The sequence below is a fragment of the Melanerpes formicivorus genome, unplaced genomic scaffold, assembly GCF_026170545.1.
Source record: "Melanerpes formicivorus ecotype bairdi unplaced genomic scaffold, bMelFor1.0.p_v2 SCAF_3, whole genome shotgun sequence".
Classification (NCBI taxonomy): domain Eukaryota; kingdom Metazoa; phylum Chordata; class Aves; order Piciformes; family Picidae; genus Melanerpes; species Melanerpes formicivorus.
Window position 1 is genome coordinate 5134005 of NW_027142355.1, and position 18003 is coordinate 5152007.

An 18003-nucleotide genomic window follows, 5' to 3' on the forward strand; every position below is an offset into this window, starting at 1 on the left:
ATGAGAACATGTACCTATGGGGAAAGGCTGAGAGCCCTGGGGCTGGTTAGTCTGGAGAGGAGAATATTAAGAGGGAATTTAAAAGATGTTTATAAATATCTGATGTCTGAATGTTCAAGAGGGAGGGGAACGCTCCTTGTCCCTGTGCCTGTGACAAGGGAAAATGCATATAAACTACAGCACAGGAAGTTCCACCTCAACATGAGGAAAAACTTAACTGTGAGAGTCACAGAGCACTGGAACAGGCTCCCCAGAGAGGTTGTGGAGGCTCCTTCTCTGGAGACTTTCCAGCCCTCTCTGGATGTGTTCCTGTGTGACCCGCACTAGATTCTATGGTCCTGCTCTGGCAGGGGGGTTGGACTGGAAGATCTCTGGAGGTCCCTTCCAACCTCAAACACCCTGTGAAGATATGTGTAGACAGTCCTCATTTTCTGCAGGCAGGCAGCTATGGTTTACCTTATATTTAGACCGGAATATCTCTGAAGTAGTTCCTCAAGTTTCTTTTTGGCTAACCTATGAACATCTTAGGCAATGAGCAACATTGTTATGTGCCATGGAAATGTAAATAAACAGTAGAATAGAATAGAATAGAATAGAATAGAATAGAATAGAATAGAATAGAATAGAATAGAATAGACCAGGTTGGAAGAGACCTTCAAGATCATCGCATCCAACCCATCATCCAACACCACCTAATCAACTAACCCATGCAACTAAGCACCCTATCAAGTCTCCCCCTAAACACCTCCAATGATGGTGACTCCACTACCTCCCTGGGCAGCCCATTCCAATGGGTAATCACTCTCTCTATGAAGAAGTTCTTCCAAACATCCAGCCTAAACCTCCCCTGGTGCAGCTTGAGACTGTGTCCTCTTGTTCTGGTGCTGCTTGCCTGGGAGAAGAGACCAGCCCACACCTGGCTACAAACTCCCTTCAGGTAGTTGTAGAGAGCAATAAGGTCACCCCTGCGCCTCCTCCTCTCCAGGCTAAGCAACCCCAGCTCCCTCAGCCTCTCCTCACAGGGCTTGTGCTCCAAACCCCTCACCAGCCTTGTTGCCCTTCTCTGGACACGTTCCAGCAAGTCAATATCCTTCCTAAACTGAGCAATAGCTATTACTGAGAAATTTACTCTCACTGTATGGTATTTGCCTATCTCTATTAATCCAGTTGTGAAATCTGACAGCATTGTTATCAGTCTTTTGCTTTATTTTTTTTAAATGAACTTAGAGAAGAATGTGCCCTCTCCTTCTTCTGCCAGTGACACCTGTACTCCAGGAACCATTAGGAGAAGCAGTGAAATGAACAGCCTGAATTTATTTTCTGCACCTGAGCAAGCTGGCAGATCCCTAAAAATAGAGTCAGAAGGACTCCATACACAAAGTACTCAATTTTCCAATAACAGACAAAATTCAGTAATGATCTCCTTGATAATCTTGATTCCACACAAGAATGAAAAATGAAGCAATTAACTTTACTGCCATTTACAGAGGTTAATAGAACTCTTAATACAACCTCAGCTGGTCAATCAAGAAAGGCAGAAGGGCACAACAGGAGAGACCAGCAAGGAAGGAGAAATGATGAGGTCTTTCCAGGATGACTGCGGAATGTTGAAGCTTTAATTTTCACGGCTAAACATGTAAATCCAGGATTATTTTATTTAATCATTTACCTAAATACACCTACAGCTCTGTACTTCAGCTTATTAATCTATTATTTAGAACTAAGGCAGACCTGAGTCTTACAGTCATTTTAACATTTTGTTGCTCCAGTTTCCTCGAGAGTCTCCGGTCCCACTTCACAGGCCCTCTGAAAATGCAACTTTCATATCCCAAATCTGTAATAGCTACTGAGAGGTGAACGAGTGGAAGTGGGGAGAAAAAAAAATCACAGAATCATTCAGGTTGGAAAAGACCCTTGAGAGCATCAAGTCCAACCATTAACCCTGCTCTGCAAAGCTCAAACCTAAACCACATCCCCAAGCACCACTTCTAAACAACCTTTAAACACATCCAGGGTTGGTGTCTCAACCACCTCCTTGTGCAGCCTATTTCAATGTCTGACTTCTCCTCCAATGAAAAAATAATAATTCCTAATGCCCAGTCTGAACCTACCCTGATGCAGATCAGAAAGCTGGGGACAGATTTGCGACAGAACAAGGGGGAATGCAAATGTATTACTTTTCCCTGGCACCACTCCTGCTCCACTGGCTATATTCTCTCAAAACAGGAACCTTAGAATCATAGAATTGTTAGGGTTGGAAGGGACCTCAAGGATCATCCAGTTCCAACCCCCCTCCCATGGGCAGGGACCCCTTCACACTCGATCAGGTTGCTCAGAGCCACATCCATCCTGGCCTTAAAAACCTCCAGGGATGAGGCTTCCACCACCTTCCTGGGCAACCTGTTCCAGTGTCTCACCACCCTCACTTTGACAGTTTAAATCACTAAGCCAAGGAGAGTGAAACAAACCTTTCTCTAAATATCTGCAAACAGAATGTGAAATAAGTCTGCATAGAACATCAGGTTTTAGCCTGAATCATCACGAAGCTCCTGTTTTGGGGGATTATCAGTCAGCTGTGCACGATGAAGCAAATTTAAGGGTTTTGAGCACCAGCTACTGAGGCCAAATGGAGTTGTGACCAGCCAAACATTTCAGAATAAGCTTGGTATAAACATGAAACTTTTTATCTAATTACAGTGTAAAAAGCATTAGAAATATGCAATAACTTCCCATTAAAGAGGTAATGATAATAGCATGGATTCAATGCATTCAGCTATTACTGCTATTGGAGATCACACCAGCAACATTACCAGCACTCAACTGGATGTATGCTGGAATTTTATTGGATTATTGTTGTTTTATTTACCTTGATGGCAAATGAGGTCTTCTGCTCATACAGGCATGTGCTCTTAGGAAACACATCAAGTTCACTTTGATTTTGCAAAAATGGTTATCACAGAATCACAGCATGTTAGGAGCTGGAAGGGACCTCAGAAGATCATCCAGTCCAACCTCCCTGCCAGAGCAGGATCACCTAGATCACATCACACAGCAACACATCCAGGCAGGTCTTTAATATCTCCAGACAGGGAGATTCCACAATCCCCTGGGGCAGCCTCTTCCAGGGTTCTGTCACCCTCACAAGGAAACTTTTTTTCCTCCTGTTTTCATGGAACTTCCTATGCCTCACCTTCCACCATTGCCCCTTGTGCTGGCATTGGGCATCACCCAGCAGAAGCCGGCTGCATCCTCTGGGCACTCACCTGCACATCTTATTCAACATGAATGAGGTCACCTCTTAGGCTCATCTTCCCCAAGCTCCAGAGCCCTCAGCTCCCTCAGGGTCTCCTCATAAGGAAGATGTTCTACTCCCCTAATCATTTTTGTGTCTCTGTGCTGGACTCTTTCAAGCAGTTCCCTGAGGTCCTTCTCAAACTGAGGGGCCCAGAACTGGACACAATATTCCAGATGTGGCCTCTCCAAGGCAGAGTAGAGGGGGAGGAGAACCTCTCTCAAGCTACTAACCACAGCCTTTCTAATCCACCCCACAATAGCATTGGCCACCTTGGCCACAAGAGCACACTGCTGGTTCATGGCCAACCTTCCATCCAGGGATAATGATTTGAACCCTTGAGGCAGCCAGGGGCTTAGGATCTTAATGTTCCCTACTCAAGAAAAACTAACAGAAATGAGTACTAGCTGAAGCTTCTTCCTCCTGTTTCCATAGAACTTCCTACACCTCAGCTTCCACCATTTCCCCTTGTGCTGTCATTGGGCATCACCCAGCAGAGCCTGGTTCCATCCTCTTGGCACTGACTCTTTACATACTGATAAACAGGAATGCTGATTGATGCTAAGCTTTATCTGTGCACAGCTAGTGTCAGTACCCTGATATCTAAAGCCTTCACACCAGAAGTTGCTGTCTGGCCTTCCTGTATTCTTGCTCGATCCTATAGCAAGTAAAAGTATGGGCAGGTATTTTCCTAGGCTGTAAGCAAAGGGCCAGGTGGGAGCAGTGAGAGGGAGGTTGGGAAGAATCAATATATCCTGTGATGTCTGCTAATGCAGTTTTGTTTTCAGCAGCATGAGTGCTGTTTTATCTGCTTTGCTTTACTCCCATCCTCAGGTGTTGGAATTACTGTGTTTAAAATGCAAGGTGTAAAACCAGAGAGGGTTGGTGCCTTGTTTCTCCTTCTGGTAAACAGATTAAAAAGTCTGCATATTAGAGATAAATTGGGACAGAAAGTATGAGAACCAATTAAGATAGAGTGACTTTTACACACAGTGCAGCTATGGAAAAACAACTGTGCTGTGATTATGCAAATCAGCCACTCACAACTGAAATGCAGGGATTTACATAACATAGAGGAATAAAAGTCTTCACAGTTATGGCTCAGTAACCTTACAGGATCCTTGCGCTTTAATGGTATGAGTCATTGTAATAAGATAATCCTACTTGCTTTATCCAGAGTGAAATACATGTTAAGGCATCAACATCACCTGGAATATTGCATCCAGTTCTGGGCTCCCCAGCACAAGAAGGACAGAGATCTACTGTAGAGAGTCCAAGGGAGGGCTGTGAAGATGACGAAGGGACTGGAGCACTGCCTTATGAGGAGAGGCTGAGAGCCCTGGGGCTGCTTAGTCTAGAGAAGGGAAGACTGAGAGGGGATTTAATAAATGTTTATAAATATCTGAGGGCTGGGGGTCAGGAGGGAGGGCACAGGCTCTGCTCACTTGCACCCTGGGATAGGACAAGGAGCAATGGATAGAAACTACAGCACAGGAGGTTCCACCTCAACATGAGGAGGAACTTCTTTACTGTGAGGGTCCCATTGCACTGGAAAAGGCTGCCTGGAGAGGTGGTGGAGTCTCCTTCTCTGGGGACTTTCCAGACCCATCTGGATGCATTCCTGTGTGACCGGTACTGGATTCTATGGTCCTACTGTGGCAGGGGGGTTGGACTCGATGGTCTTCAGAGGCCCCTTCCAACCCCTAACATTCTGTGAGCCTGAATGATCTGTGTGCTTTTAGAAGCCTACATACTCCTGACAAAAATGTGGAGTATATTGTATGTTAAAGAGATAGAAATCAATGTAAAAAAACCAGATTTTCTGCTTCTGTACATCAACACTTCAAACAGGTTTTACATATTACATTACTGCTGTTGAAGTAAGTGGATACAAATATGAATGGGACTTCTTGGAACTTTTATCTCCCCATGCTATTCAGTTCATCCATCTTTGACAAAGTACCACTTCTCTGGTGCATGTATTGCAGGAGGAACCACCAGTATAATCTAAATTGCACAGACCCTATCAAGTAGTTTTGCAAAGTGAAATCTTCACAAGAATCCTGAAAGTTTTAGTTAGTTCACAGGCTCACAGGATGTTAGGGGTTGGGAGGGACCTCCAGAGAACATTGAGTCCAACCCCCCTGCCAGAGTATGACCATAGAATCTGGTGCAGGTCACACAGGGATGCACCCAGACAAGTTTTGAATGTGTCCAGAGAAGGAGACTCCATAAACTCTCTGGGCAGCCTGTTCCAGGGCTCTGAGACCTTCACAGTGAAGACGTTCTTCCTCATGGTCTATCCATTGCCCCTTGTAACCGAGCAGAGCCTGTCCCCTCTCTCGTGAACATCCATCCCTCAGATATTGATAGACATTGATCAGATCCCCTCTCAGCCTTCTCTTCTCCAGCCTAAATAGCCCCAGGGCTCTCAGTCTCTCTTCACAGGGGAGATGCTCAAATCCCTTAATCATCCTTAAGGCTCTCCCTTGGACTTTCTCCGGCAGATCTCTGTCTCTCTTGAACTGGGGAGCCCAAAACTGGACATAGCATTCCAGGAACTTACTGTTCAACAGCTAAAATTGTAAGGTGAAATAATCTAAGGAAATTATTTGGTTTTGGATGAAGTGCAATTAGGTGCACTTGCAGCTCTCAATATCACATTACTTTGCAAGACCCCAATGCTTCACTCCTCCTCTTGCTGTAGTTTTGTTTTCCCCAGGATATCAACAGGCAATTTCATTCCAGTATAGTCTGCACTGGACTGTGCAGATTACCAAACTATGACATATGGACTGCTTACCACTGTAACACCTCTGTTCTTGCAAATGAGAATTCTGAGTGACAGCCCAAAGCTGTTTTCTGTCAATTGTGCAGAAAAAAAAAACAACCCTCAAAACACATCTGCCAGGTTCCCAAGATCCATTTCCAAGATAAAAAAATCGATTAATATTCTAATTTATTATGGATCTTTATCAGCCCACAGAACATTTCTTCACCCAGATGATAACCTTCTTAAAAAAGAAAACCCAAAAAGTCTGAGCTATGATAAAATAATTCATTGAAAATACATTTATTTATTTATTCTTCTGAAGCAAAAACTATTCAGGACTGGATGGCTGCCTGAAGACTGCTATGAAAACACAGATAGAGTCTTCACCTCCATGTCTCCAAAACCATCAAAATTATCTGACTGTAGCATTAGGTTATTCTTCTGTCAGCAACAACCAACATTTTTTTCTTTATCATAGGAAACAAGACTGACAGTTTCCAATTAGTTGTGTATTTAATACCAGTGTTTGAATATTAAAACATGTCAAGCAAGAAGGATCTGGATGTGCTGGAAGGTGTCCAGAGAAGGGCCATGAGGATGATCAGAAGGATGGAACTCCCCTCTTGTGGAGACAGATTGAGACAGTTGGGGTTGTTCAGTCAGGAGAAGAGAAGGCTCCCAGGAGACCTTCTTGTGGCCTTCCAGTATCTGAAGGGGGCTACAGGAAATCTGGGGAGGGACTTTTTAGGGTGTCAGGGAGTGACAGGACTGGGGGAAATGGAGCAAAACTAGAAATGGGTAGATTCAGATTGGATGTTAGGAAGAAGTTCTTCCCCAGGAGGCTGGTGAGACACTGGCACAGGTTGCCCAGGGAGGTGGTGGAAGCCTCCTTCCTGGAGGTTTTGAAGGCCAGGCTGGATGTGGCTGTGGGCAACCTGCTGTAGTGTGAGGTGTCCCTGTCCATGGTGGGGAGTTTGAACTGGATGATTCTTGAGGTCCCTTCCAACCCTAACAATTCTATGATTCTACGTTTGAGACTCCTGGTATTGTCATAAAGAACAGCAAAAAGCTAATGCCTGTATTTTTTATACAAATGTGGGCATGTTGAGACTTTGAATCAATTACAGTATCACAGTATAACTAAGGTTGGAAATGACCTCAAGGATCATTGAGTCCAACCTATCAACACAGACCCCATGACTAGACCATGGCACCAAGTGCCACGTCCAATCTCCTCTTGAACGCCTCCAGGGACGGTGACTCCACCACCTCCCTGGGCAGCACATCCCAATGACGAATGACTCGCTCGGTGAAGAACTTTCTCCTCACCTCCAGTCTAAACCTCCCCTGGTGCAGCTTGAGACTGTGTCCCCTTGTTCTGGTGCTGATTGCCTGGGAGAAGAGACCAACCCCTTCCCAGCTACAACCACCTTTCAGGTAGTTGTAGAGGGCAATGAGGTCTCCCCTGAGCCTCCTCTTCTCCAGGCTAAACAATCCCAGCTCCCTCAGCCTCTCCTCATAGGGCTTGTCTCAAGGCCTCTCCCCAGCCTTGTTGCCCTTCTCTGGACATGTTCAAGTGTCTCAATGTCCTTCTTAAACTGAGGGGCCCAGAACTGGACACAGGACTCATATTGCTTCTAGTACAGTTTAAAAGGTCACAAGCTATTCTTGTTAGAGTTACAACAAAAGGAGTCATTATGTAGAACACTAGGCCAAGCAGAAAGGGACCTGGGAGTCAAGGCCACAACTTGAGTCCTGTGTCCAGTTCTGGGCCCCTCAGTTTAGGAGAGATGTTGAGTTTCTGGAACGTGTCCAGAGAAGGGCAACAAAGCTGGGGAGGGGTTTGGAGTACAAGCCCTATGAGGAGAGGCTGAGGGAGCTGGGGTTGCTTAGCCTGGAGAAGAAGAGGCTCAGAGGAGACCTTAATGCCTTGTAGACAACTACCTGAAGGGGGGTTGTAGCCAGGTTGGGGTTGGTCTCTTCTCCCAGGCAACCTGTGACAGGACACAGTCTTAAGCTGTGCCAGGGGAGGTTTAAGCTAGATGTTCGGGGAAGTTCTTCATAGAAAGAGAGATTGGCCATTGAAATGTGCTGCCCAGGGAGGTGGTGGAGTCACCATCACTGAAGGTGTTTAGGAAGAGACTGGATGGGGTGCTTGGTGCCATGGTTTACTTGATTAGATGGTGTTGGGTGATAGATTGGACTTGATGCTCTCAAAGGTCTTCTCCAACCTGGTTAATTCTATTCTATTCTAACCCTGCTGAATTTAACCCTATTGGCTTCACAGAAATATACATTAGTACTTACAGAGTATTCTGCATAGGCACAGGAACACATGAAAACAATGTCAACAGCTGATCTAACAGAATTACTGTGTGGGAAAAGCATTGCTGAATCCCTACACTGCTGATCTGCTACAGCTATTTCCTTGTTAAAAAGCCATTCTTCCACTTTTTCTATGTTTTCTAACCCCCACAGATACACACTTCCTATTTTCTTACTACCTATGAATTCTAGCTAATTTCGGTTTTAAAGCAGTATCTCCCCACTCATTTGTCATAAATACAGAACCCCAGCCCTTATGGATAGGAAATCTTTTGCTTATTGGTCCCATGACCAACTGTGAAGTTCTGCCATTCAAGTTTAGGTGACTCAGCAAAAAATCATCAGCAGAAACTGCCCAGACAATGTGACATACCAAGAACAGACACATTATCACAGAACCATAGGATTGTTCAGATTGGAAAACGCCTTGAAGATCACAGGATCACAGGGGTTGGAAGGGACCTCTGGAGATCCTCAAGCTATGATTGGGTAGGTTTAGACTGGACATTAGGAAAACAAAAATACAGAAAGAGTGGACAGGGATTGGAATGTGCTGCCCAGGGAGGTGGTGGAGTCACCAACCCTGGACATGTTTAAAGGTTGTTTGGATGTAGTGCTTGGGGCTGTGGTTTAGGGGTGACCCTTGTAGAGCAGGGCTCTGGGTTGGACTTGGTGATCCTGAAGGTCTTTTCCAACCTGAATGGTCCTATGATTCTGTGAGTGCAACCCCCTGCCAGAGCAGGACCATAGAGTCTAGCACAGGTCACACGGGAATACATCCAGATGGGCTTGCAAGTCTCCAGAGAAGGAGACAAAGAAGAGAAGACCATTGACTCCAATTGTGTAAATTTGACTGCATTTTATCTACTCCAATTAATTTGCCATGGTTTAGTTGATTAGAAGGTGTTGGGTGACAGGTTGGACTCAATGATCTCAAAGGTCTTCTCCAAGCTGGTTAATTCTGTGATTCTGGGAAATCTGGTTGATCTTCTGCTTTCTCTAGTTCTGAGTAGAAACCCTTGACTATCCTGTGTAAATAAATTACAGGAAGGAAAACATCAAGTTATTTTTCACCAGTAAAGTTTTACTCACGTGGGATTTTGTTCAGTTCATTCATGAACTTCTCTTTTAACTTAGAAAACGCATCTTCTTTTCCTCCTCCTCCTCCTCCTCCTCCTCCTCCAGGACTGGCTGGCTCAGTGACATTACTTGGAAGGGCTGCTGCTACTGTGGTAGCTGGCGGTGCTGCCAGGGCTTCGTGATGGCTTTCACTCACCATTGTTGCCACTGTTCAAGCTGTTGGAACAAGAAGAATAGGGTTTTTTTAAAAAAAAAATATTAACAAACCCCAAAAGGCAAAGTTTGAATCATTGAAATGGATCTCTCATCACTGAAAGACTAAATAGCCAAAATAAGACTTGATGCTTACTGAGTAAATATGACTGCATTAGTAGATTAGAATCATAGAATCATAGAATAGTCAGGGTTGGAAGGGACCTTAAGGATCATCCAGTTTCAACCTCCTGCCATAGGCAGGGACCCCTCACACTACAGCAGGTTGCTCACAGCCACATCCAGCCTGGCCTTCAAAACCTCCAGGGATGAGGCTTCCACTACCTCCCTGGGCAATCTCTTCCAGTGTCTCACCACCCTCATGGGGAAGAACTTCTTCCTAACATCCAAACTGAATCTACCCATTTCTAGTTTTGCTCCATTCCCCCCACTCCTATCACTCCCTGAAACCCTAAAAAGTCCCTCCCCAGATTTCCTGTAGCCCCCTTCAGATACTGGAAGGCAACAGGAAGGTCTCCTAGGAGCCGCCTTTTCTCCAGACTGAACAGCCCAAACTCCCTCTGTCTCCATAGCAGAAGAGCTCCAGCCCCCTGATCATCCTCATGGCCCTTCTCTGGACACGTTCCAGCCCCTCCAGATCCTTCCTGTAATAGGGGCTCCATAACTGGACACAGTGCTCCAGGTGGGGTCTCACCAGAGTGGATTAGAGGAGGAGAATCACCTCCCTTGACTTCCTGGCTACGCTTCGCATTCATCATAAAATATAATTAGAGAAGAGAGAAAACTCTTTTGCAGGATTAATTTCACCCAGAATCATTTTATTGCTTAAAGTTCTTCTATAATTTTTATGTTTTGAACTGAAGAACTTCGAACCTCAAAATTCCTGTAAAATTCTCATGCAGAGTAAAGTTTTCCTCTTCAGTTCTGAAAGTATAAGCAAACTGAATAACTGCTCTCTCAGTACAAATCTCATTATTTATTTACAGAATTATTCTTCTATGACACTGACAGGGTTGTGGATCATGGACAAAGTTTCTACCTAAAATATATGCACCTGGGCTGGAACAATCCTCACTGTCAATACAGCCTGGGGGAGGAGGTGAGAGAAAGCAGCCCTGAGGAAAAGAACTTGGGGGTGCTGGTGGATGAGAAGCTGGACATGAGCAGGAAGTGTGAGCTTGCAGCACAGAAGGCAAATCACAGCCTGGGCTACATCAAAAGATGCATTTCCAGCAGAGCCAGAGAGGTGATTCTACCACTTTGATCTGCTCTGCTGAGACATCACCTGGAGTACTGTGTGCAGGTTTGGAGCTCTCAATATAGGAAGGACACGGAGCTGAGGAGAGGGTCCAGAGGAAGGCCATGCAAATGATCAGGGGGTTGGAGCAGCTCTGCTACAAGGACAGGCTGAGGGAGCTGGGGGTGTTCAGCCTGGAGAACAGGAGGTTCCAGGGAGACCTAAGAGCAGCCTGCCAGTACCTGAAGGGGTCTACAGGAAGGATGGAGAGAGACTGTATGCAAAGGCCTGCAGGGACAGGACCAGGGGCAATGGCTTCAAACTAGAGAAGGGCAGATCGAGATGTGGTGTTAGAAACAAGTTATTTCCTATAAGGGTGGTAGAACACTGGAACAGGTTTCCCAGGGAGGTGGTTGAGGCTCCTTCCCTGGAGATATTTAAGGTGAGGCTGGATGAGGTACCCTGATCCTGGTACCTGCGTACCTGGGTACCCTGGGTACCCTGATCTAGTTGGGGATGTCCCTGCTGACTTTGGAGGTCCCTTCCAGTCCAGACCATCCTATGTTTCTATAATTCTATGATAAGTTTGTAATAAAAACACTTCAAGATTTCTTGTCAAAGTAATAACCTATTGTTCCCTATTTAAGCAAGTTGTTTATAATCAGAAGTTGATTTGCATCCATTTTTTGCTTCAGTCACTGAAGGCAATTTCCCTTCCAGTTATTTTGCATTGACATTTGCTACCAACAATATTCCCTTAAATTATTCAGATGTCTCATTGGTGTATTCATGAAGCTATGACATCTGTAGGGCACCCAAATGCAGCCCTATCAAAATATCTGAGAGCCTGTCACAAGCATAATCCCTCATGTAAGAGGCTAAATCTTGTCTTTCTTGATGTGAATCAACAAAGATAAAATCACCTTTGCTCCTCACCCAGACAACAGATGCCCAGGGAGGGGATAGTGAAAAGCCCCTCTGGAACGTCCAGCAAAAGAGAAGATTGTTGTGAAGGACCTGCCTGCTGGGTCAGCTCTGCCCTCTGATAGCACACCTGGCAGTCACATAGGCATTAATGTGACTGGGGTGTGGGCCAGGGGGAGCTGCCATTAACTGAATAAAAGACATTGAGCCTGAGCAGCTCAGGGGAGAGAGAAAACATCACCATTAACATCCAGCCTGGAAGCAGTCCAGGAACTCTCTCTCTCTACCACCTCTACCACCACTACTAGCAAAGCCATGCCCCAAGTTTTGCCTGCTGTGAGAAGAAAAGAATACCTCCTGGAAAAAAAGACATCTTCACAAAAGACCCCACGTACTAGTGGCTACTCATGGAAAGTATCACAATATCACCAAGGTTGGAAAAGACCTCAAAGATCATCAATTCCAACCTGTCACCACAGACCTCATGACTAGACCATGGCACCAAGTGCCACATCCAATCCCCTCTTGAACACCTCCAGGGATGGTGACTCCAGCACCTCCCTGGGCAGCACATTCCAATGACGAATGACTCTCTCGGTGAAGAACTTTCTCCTCACCTCCAGCCTAAACTTCCCCTGGCGCAGCTTGAGTCCTGGATTTTGGGAGAGCTCCCTCCCTTCCTCCAGCCAACAAAGATGAAGTCTTCTCTCTTTTTTTTCTTTCTCTTTCTCTCTCTTCTGTTCTGTCTGCTTTATTCTGTTAATAAATAGCCTAGCTTTTGACATCTGCCTCCAGGGTGGTTATCATGGGCATTTTGCAAAACTTTTTCTTTAGCCATGTACCTGAGAAAGCAAAGAACTGTGGGCCACAGGGATGATGGTCAGGCTAGATGAAGGTGGACTGGACGATCTTTTGTGGTCCATTCCAGCCCCTAATATTCTGTGATTCTGTGAATACAGAATCATAGAACCATAGAATTGTTAGGGTTGGAAGGGACCTCGAGGACCATCCAGTTCCAACCTCCCTGCCATGGACAGGGACACCTCACAATACATCAGGTTGCTCACAGCCACATCCAGTCTGGCCTTCAAAACCTCCAGAGATGAGGCTTCCACCACCTCCTTGGGCAACCTGTGCCAGTCTCTCACCACCCTTATGGGGAAGAACTTCTTCCTAACATCCAATCTGAATCTACCCGTTTCTAGTTTTGTTCCATTCCCCCTGATCCTATGACTACCAGACACCTCCCCAGCTTTCTTGTAGCCCCTTTCAGATACTGGAAGGCCACAATGAGATCTCCACAAAACCTTCTCTTCTCCAGACTGAACAGCCCCAACTCCCTCAGTCTGTCCCCATAGGAGAGATGCTCCAGCCCTTGATCATCCTCATGGCCCTTCTCTGGACCCCTTCCAGCACCTTCAGATCCTTCATGTAATAGGTGCTCCAGAACTGGACACAGTCCTCGAGGTGGGGTCTCGCCAGAGCGGAGTAGATGGGGAGAATCACCTCCCTCGCCCTGCAGGCCACACTTCCCTTGATGCAGCCCAGGCTCTGGTTGACTTTCTGGGCTGCATGTGCACACTACTGGCTCATGTTGAGCTTCTCATCCATCAGCACCCCCAAGGCCTTTTCTTCAGGGCTGCTCTCAAGCCAGTCCCTGCCCAGCCGGTATCAGTGCCTGGGATTGCCCCAACCCATGAACACAGACATTTCAATATCACAACAAGGTTGGCTGAAATGCTATTACTTGGCTTTGAACACACTGTTCTGGTTTCCTGCTGCATTCTAAATATCACTGATCTGAATAATCATCCAGTTTGCCTTCAGAAAACCAGAGGGAGAGAGAGTTTGAGAGATAACAAACACTCATTATTGCTCTGAGTGTACAACCGCTCTCAGCCCCAAACGACATTTGGCCTTTGACCTTGTGCTGAGAAATTGAAACATCATCATAGGGAAAAAGAAGGGCAACATGTTTAAATTACAGAGGCATGAGAGCATCTGACTGCATGCAACATGATGAATCCTGAGCTTTCCTGCCTTAGGTGGCTGTTTTCATGGAGAATGCTCAAATGACTAAATCAAGATGAGAATTAGCTCTTTGTCCTTCAACTTTATTCCTCTTAGCCCGCGGGCACAGATCTGGCTGCAGGCAAGAATGAACCTTTCAGAATCAGCCTCCCCACCATTCTTGTCTTTAAACAGGGGTTTGCCCACGAGCCTAGTCTGTGCTAGAAGCCATTCTCCAACGCTGTCAGCTGATGAAAAGGATTTTCACTAAAGGGGGTTGGGGGGGGTTGGCCTCATTCTGAAGCAGCAATGTGGAGGATATTTTGCAGCAGTGTTACAGATGTGGCAGCAAACGAAGCAGCGTTCCCTGCCTGCCCATGGCTGCTGCTGCTTTGCCCTTGCAGTCTTCAGACTAATACAAAACCCATGTTGATGATGACACAGAATATGTGAAGCTCCATAAACATTTCATGAGCATGCATCCTTCTCTGTCTGTAAGCAGGGTGGAGCAGTTCACTACTGAAAGCAAATCCAAGCCAATGAGAAGAGTCCAGTGACTCCCCACGATCTTTGGCTCAAGTCTGATGGCTACAAAGAGCTTGTGTGATCATAGAATCACAGAAGCAATAAGGTTGGAAAAGACTTCAGAGATCCCCAAGTCCAACCTATTACCTAATACCTAACACCTCATGACAACTAAACCATGGCTCCAAGTGCCACATCCAATCCTTTTCTGAACACCTCCAGGGATGGTGACTCCACCACCACCCTCAGCAGCACATTCCAATGGCCAATTACTCTTTCTGGGAAGAACTTTCTCCTCACCTCCAGCCTAAACTTCCCCTGGTGCAGCTTGAGACTGTGTCTTCTTGTTCTGCCACAGGTTGCCTGGGAGAAGAGACCAACCCCCCACCTGGCTACAAACTCCCCTCAGGCAGTTGTAGAGAGCAAGAAGGTCTCCCCTGAGCCTCCTCTTCTCCAGGCTAACCAACCCCAGCTCCCTCAGCCTCTCCTCACAGGGCTGTGCTCCAAACCCCTCACCAGCTTTGTTGCCCTTCTCTGGACACATTCAAGAGTCTCAATGTCCTTCTTAAATTGAGGGGCCCAGAACTGGACACAGGACTCAAGGTGTGGCCTAACCAGTGCTGAGTACAAAGGCAGAATGACCTCCCTGCTCCTGCTGGCCACACTGTTCCTGATGCAGGCCAGGATGCCATTGGCCTTCTTGGCCACCTGGGCACACTGCTGCTTCCCCACATGCCTTCCAAAACATCAAGCAGAAAGAGACATGTAGTGCATAATTTGGGTAGCATGAAATCAGGTGCCAGCAATTCCAGCCTGGAAGACTTCTTTTTTTTTTTCCATATGCTCTGATGAATGCCAGATCCTATGAAGCAAAACATGCAGAGCCATCAGCTGCAAACATTAGAGGTGTTTTATATGGTAGCGTCTCGTCAATGAATGTCAGCACAGACACAAAAAGTTGCATGATATATCATAATTAAATCAAAATGAAATTGCTTAATCATAATATATTGCTTAATTATTTCAGGCTTGGCAGTTGGCTATTTTGTTTTGCAATGGGAGACACAATTTGCAGCGATGGCTTTCGGCTAATTAAAAAATTAAGGCAAATGCAATTTTTATTTGCTTCCAGTTTTGGAGATATGTTTTGAAAATATATTGGGAGAACAAATTTGAAGAGCTACACTTCATACAGAATACAGAGTACAGAATAAACCAGGTTGGAAAAGACCTTTGAGATCATCAAGTCCAACCTATCACCCAACACCTTCTAATCAACTAAACCATGGCACCAAGTGCCTCATCCAGGCTCTTTTTAAACACCTCCAGTGATGGTGACTCCACCACCTCCCTGGACAGCACATTCCAATGGCCAATTACTCTTTCTGGGAAGAACTTTCTCCTCACCTCCAGCCTAAACTTCCCCTGGTGCAGCTTGAGACTGTGTCTTCTTGTTCTGCCACAGGTTGCCTGGGAGAAGAGACCAACCCCCAGCTGTCCACAACCTCCCTTCAGGTAGTTTAGAGAGCAATGAGGTCTCCCCTGAGCCTCCTCTTCTGCAGGCTAAACAACCCAGCTCCCTCAGCCTCTCCACATTGGGCTGTGCTCCAGACCTCTCCCCAGACTCATTGCCATTCTTTGGACATGTTTAAGTATCTGAATGTCCTTCTTAAATTGAGGGGCCCAGAACTGGACACAAGACTCAAGATGTGGCCTAACCAGTGCTGAGTACACAGGCACAATGTCTTCCCTGCTCCTGCTGGCCTCACTATTTCTGTTGCAGGCCAGGATGCCATTGGCCTTCTTGGCCACCTGGGCACACTGCTGGTTTGTGTTCAGAAAGAAGGAGCAAAAATAAGTAAACAGAGCATTACTCTGAAGTCCAGGAACAATCCTCAGTAGAGTTCTAGTGCAGATAGAGGTCACTGCATCTAATGAGGCATGCACAGATGCTTTGAGACTTGCTACAGAGCCTTTGATCTTTACACGCCAATGACACTGTGTCGGTGTTTTAAATAGGTATGAAGGGGCTGAGAAAGGATGTTGGCTCAGAAAAAGCTTTCTGCAGTAAAGAATTTTCTGAAGAGCACAACCCCACTTGCCTATAGAGGTATCATCTGATGGCTTTCCACCATATGGAATGCTGCAGCTTTCCATAATAATGCAAGGAGCTGCAGAAGCAGGGAAGCAGGGTGGTGGAGGAGCTGGGATGCACCTGTCAGCCCTGCTGCAGGGAAGGGCAACCTGTGTGCTGGAACATGTTCAGAGAAGGACCACTAGGATGACCAGAGGGCTGGGGCTGCTCTCCTGTGAGGACAGGCTGAGAGAGTTGGGGTTGTTTGGTTTGGAGAGGAGAAGGCTCTGAGGAAACCTTATTGTGGCCTTTCAGTATCTTAAGGGGGTGACAAGAAAGCAAGATCCTGCACATAGGTGGGGTCAGTCTTTGATATCATTACAGGCTAGGGGGTGAGAACAGCCCTGCAGAAAAAGGATTCAGGGGTACTGGTGCACAAAAAAGCTGGAGATGAGCCAGCAGTGTACACTTGCAGCCCAGAAGGCAAATGGCATCCTGGGCTACATCAAAAGCAGCAGATCAGGTGAGGTGATTCTGCCACTTTGATCTGGTGAGACTTCACCTGGTGTACTGTGTCCAGATTTGGGGCCTCAAACACAAGACAGACATGGTCCTGCTGGAAATGAATCCAGAGGAGGGCCACAATGATGATCAGAGGGCTGGAGTCCCTCTCCTAGGAACACAGGGTGAGAGAGTTGGGGTTGTTCAACCTGCAGAAGAGAAGGTACCAGGGAGACCTGATGGTCTGAAGGGGACCTACAGGAGGGCTGGGGAATGACTGTTTACAAGGGTTTGTAGTGTTAGGAGGAGATGGCAGTGGTTTGAAATTAGAACAGGGTAGATTTAGGTTAGACATAGAGAGGAAGTTCTTTGCAATGAGTGATAAAATACTGGAATGGGTTGCCTGGGGATGTGGTTGAGGCCCCACCCCTGGAGACATTCAAGGTCAAAGTTGATGGAGCCCTGAGCAACCTGATACAGAATAGAATAGAATAGAATAGAATAGAATAGAATAGAATAGAATAGAATAGAATAGAATAGAATAGAATAGAATCCAGTTGGAGATGTCCCTGCTCACTGCAGGGTGTCAGACAAGATGCCCTGTGAGGGTCTCTCTTCCCACCCAACACATTCTGTGATTCTGTTCTATCCAAAGTAAGATGTGGAGAAACTGGGGGGGTAGGGGGGTGGGGGGAAGGGGACAAATATCATGGGGAATTCTTACTTGTTTGAAATTGGGTTTGAAAAATAAACTGAATAGTGATATAATAAATGGGAATGCTGTGGGATGTTCCCAGTCATTCATTTGCAAAGGGGGATTTTTCAGGGTTTGGAATAAAAGCAAAAGTCAGAGCAGTGCATCATCCATCAAACCACATAATGGATAGATTTTCCTATAGACTGAGCAAGCCCAAAGTGTGGAAAAGCAAATTAGCATGGTTACTGTAGGGTTAAATGACAGCAGGCATACCTTAGCAGGTGGTAAAAGACCTGGTGAATATTTAACCTCATTAAATAACATTGGTGACATTTCTGCTGCATGGTGGATT

At 46.0% G+C, this 18003-nt stretch overlaps 1 protein-coding gene across 2 annotated transcripts in view; it reads right to left on the reverse strand.

Moving 5' to 3' along the window:
- The window catches only part of LOC137455036 (synaptotagmin-1), a 535786-nt gene that overhangs the window by 183705 nt on the left and 334078 nt on the right, over window positions 1-18003 (reverse strand). For both annotated transcript variants that reach the window (XM_068165552.1, XM_068165544.1), the window contains exon 4: window positions 9483-9686. In XM_068165552.1, the coding sequence (XP_068021653.1) occupies window positions 9483-9669 (187 nt within the window). In that variant the 5' untranslated portion in view covers window positions 9670-9686. The remainder of the gene's footprint in view (window positions 1-9482; window positions 9687-18003) is intronic.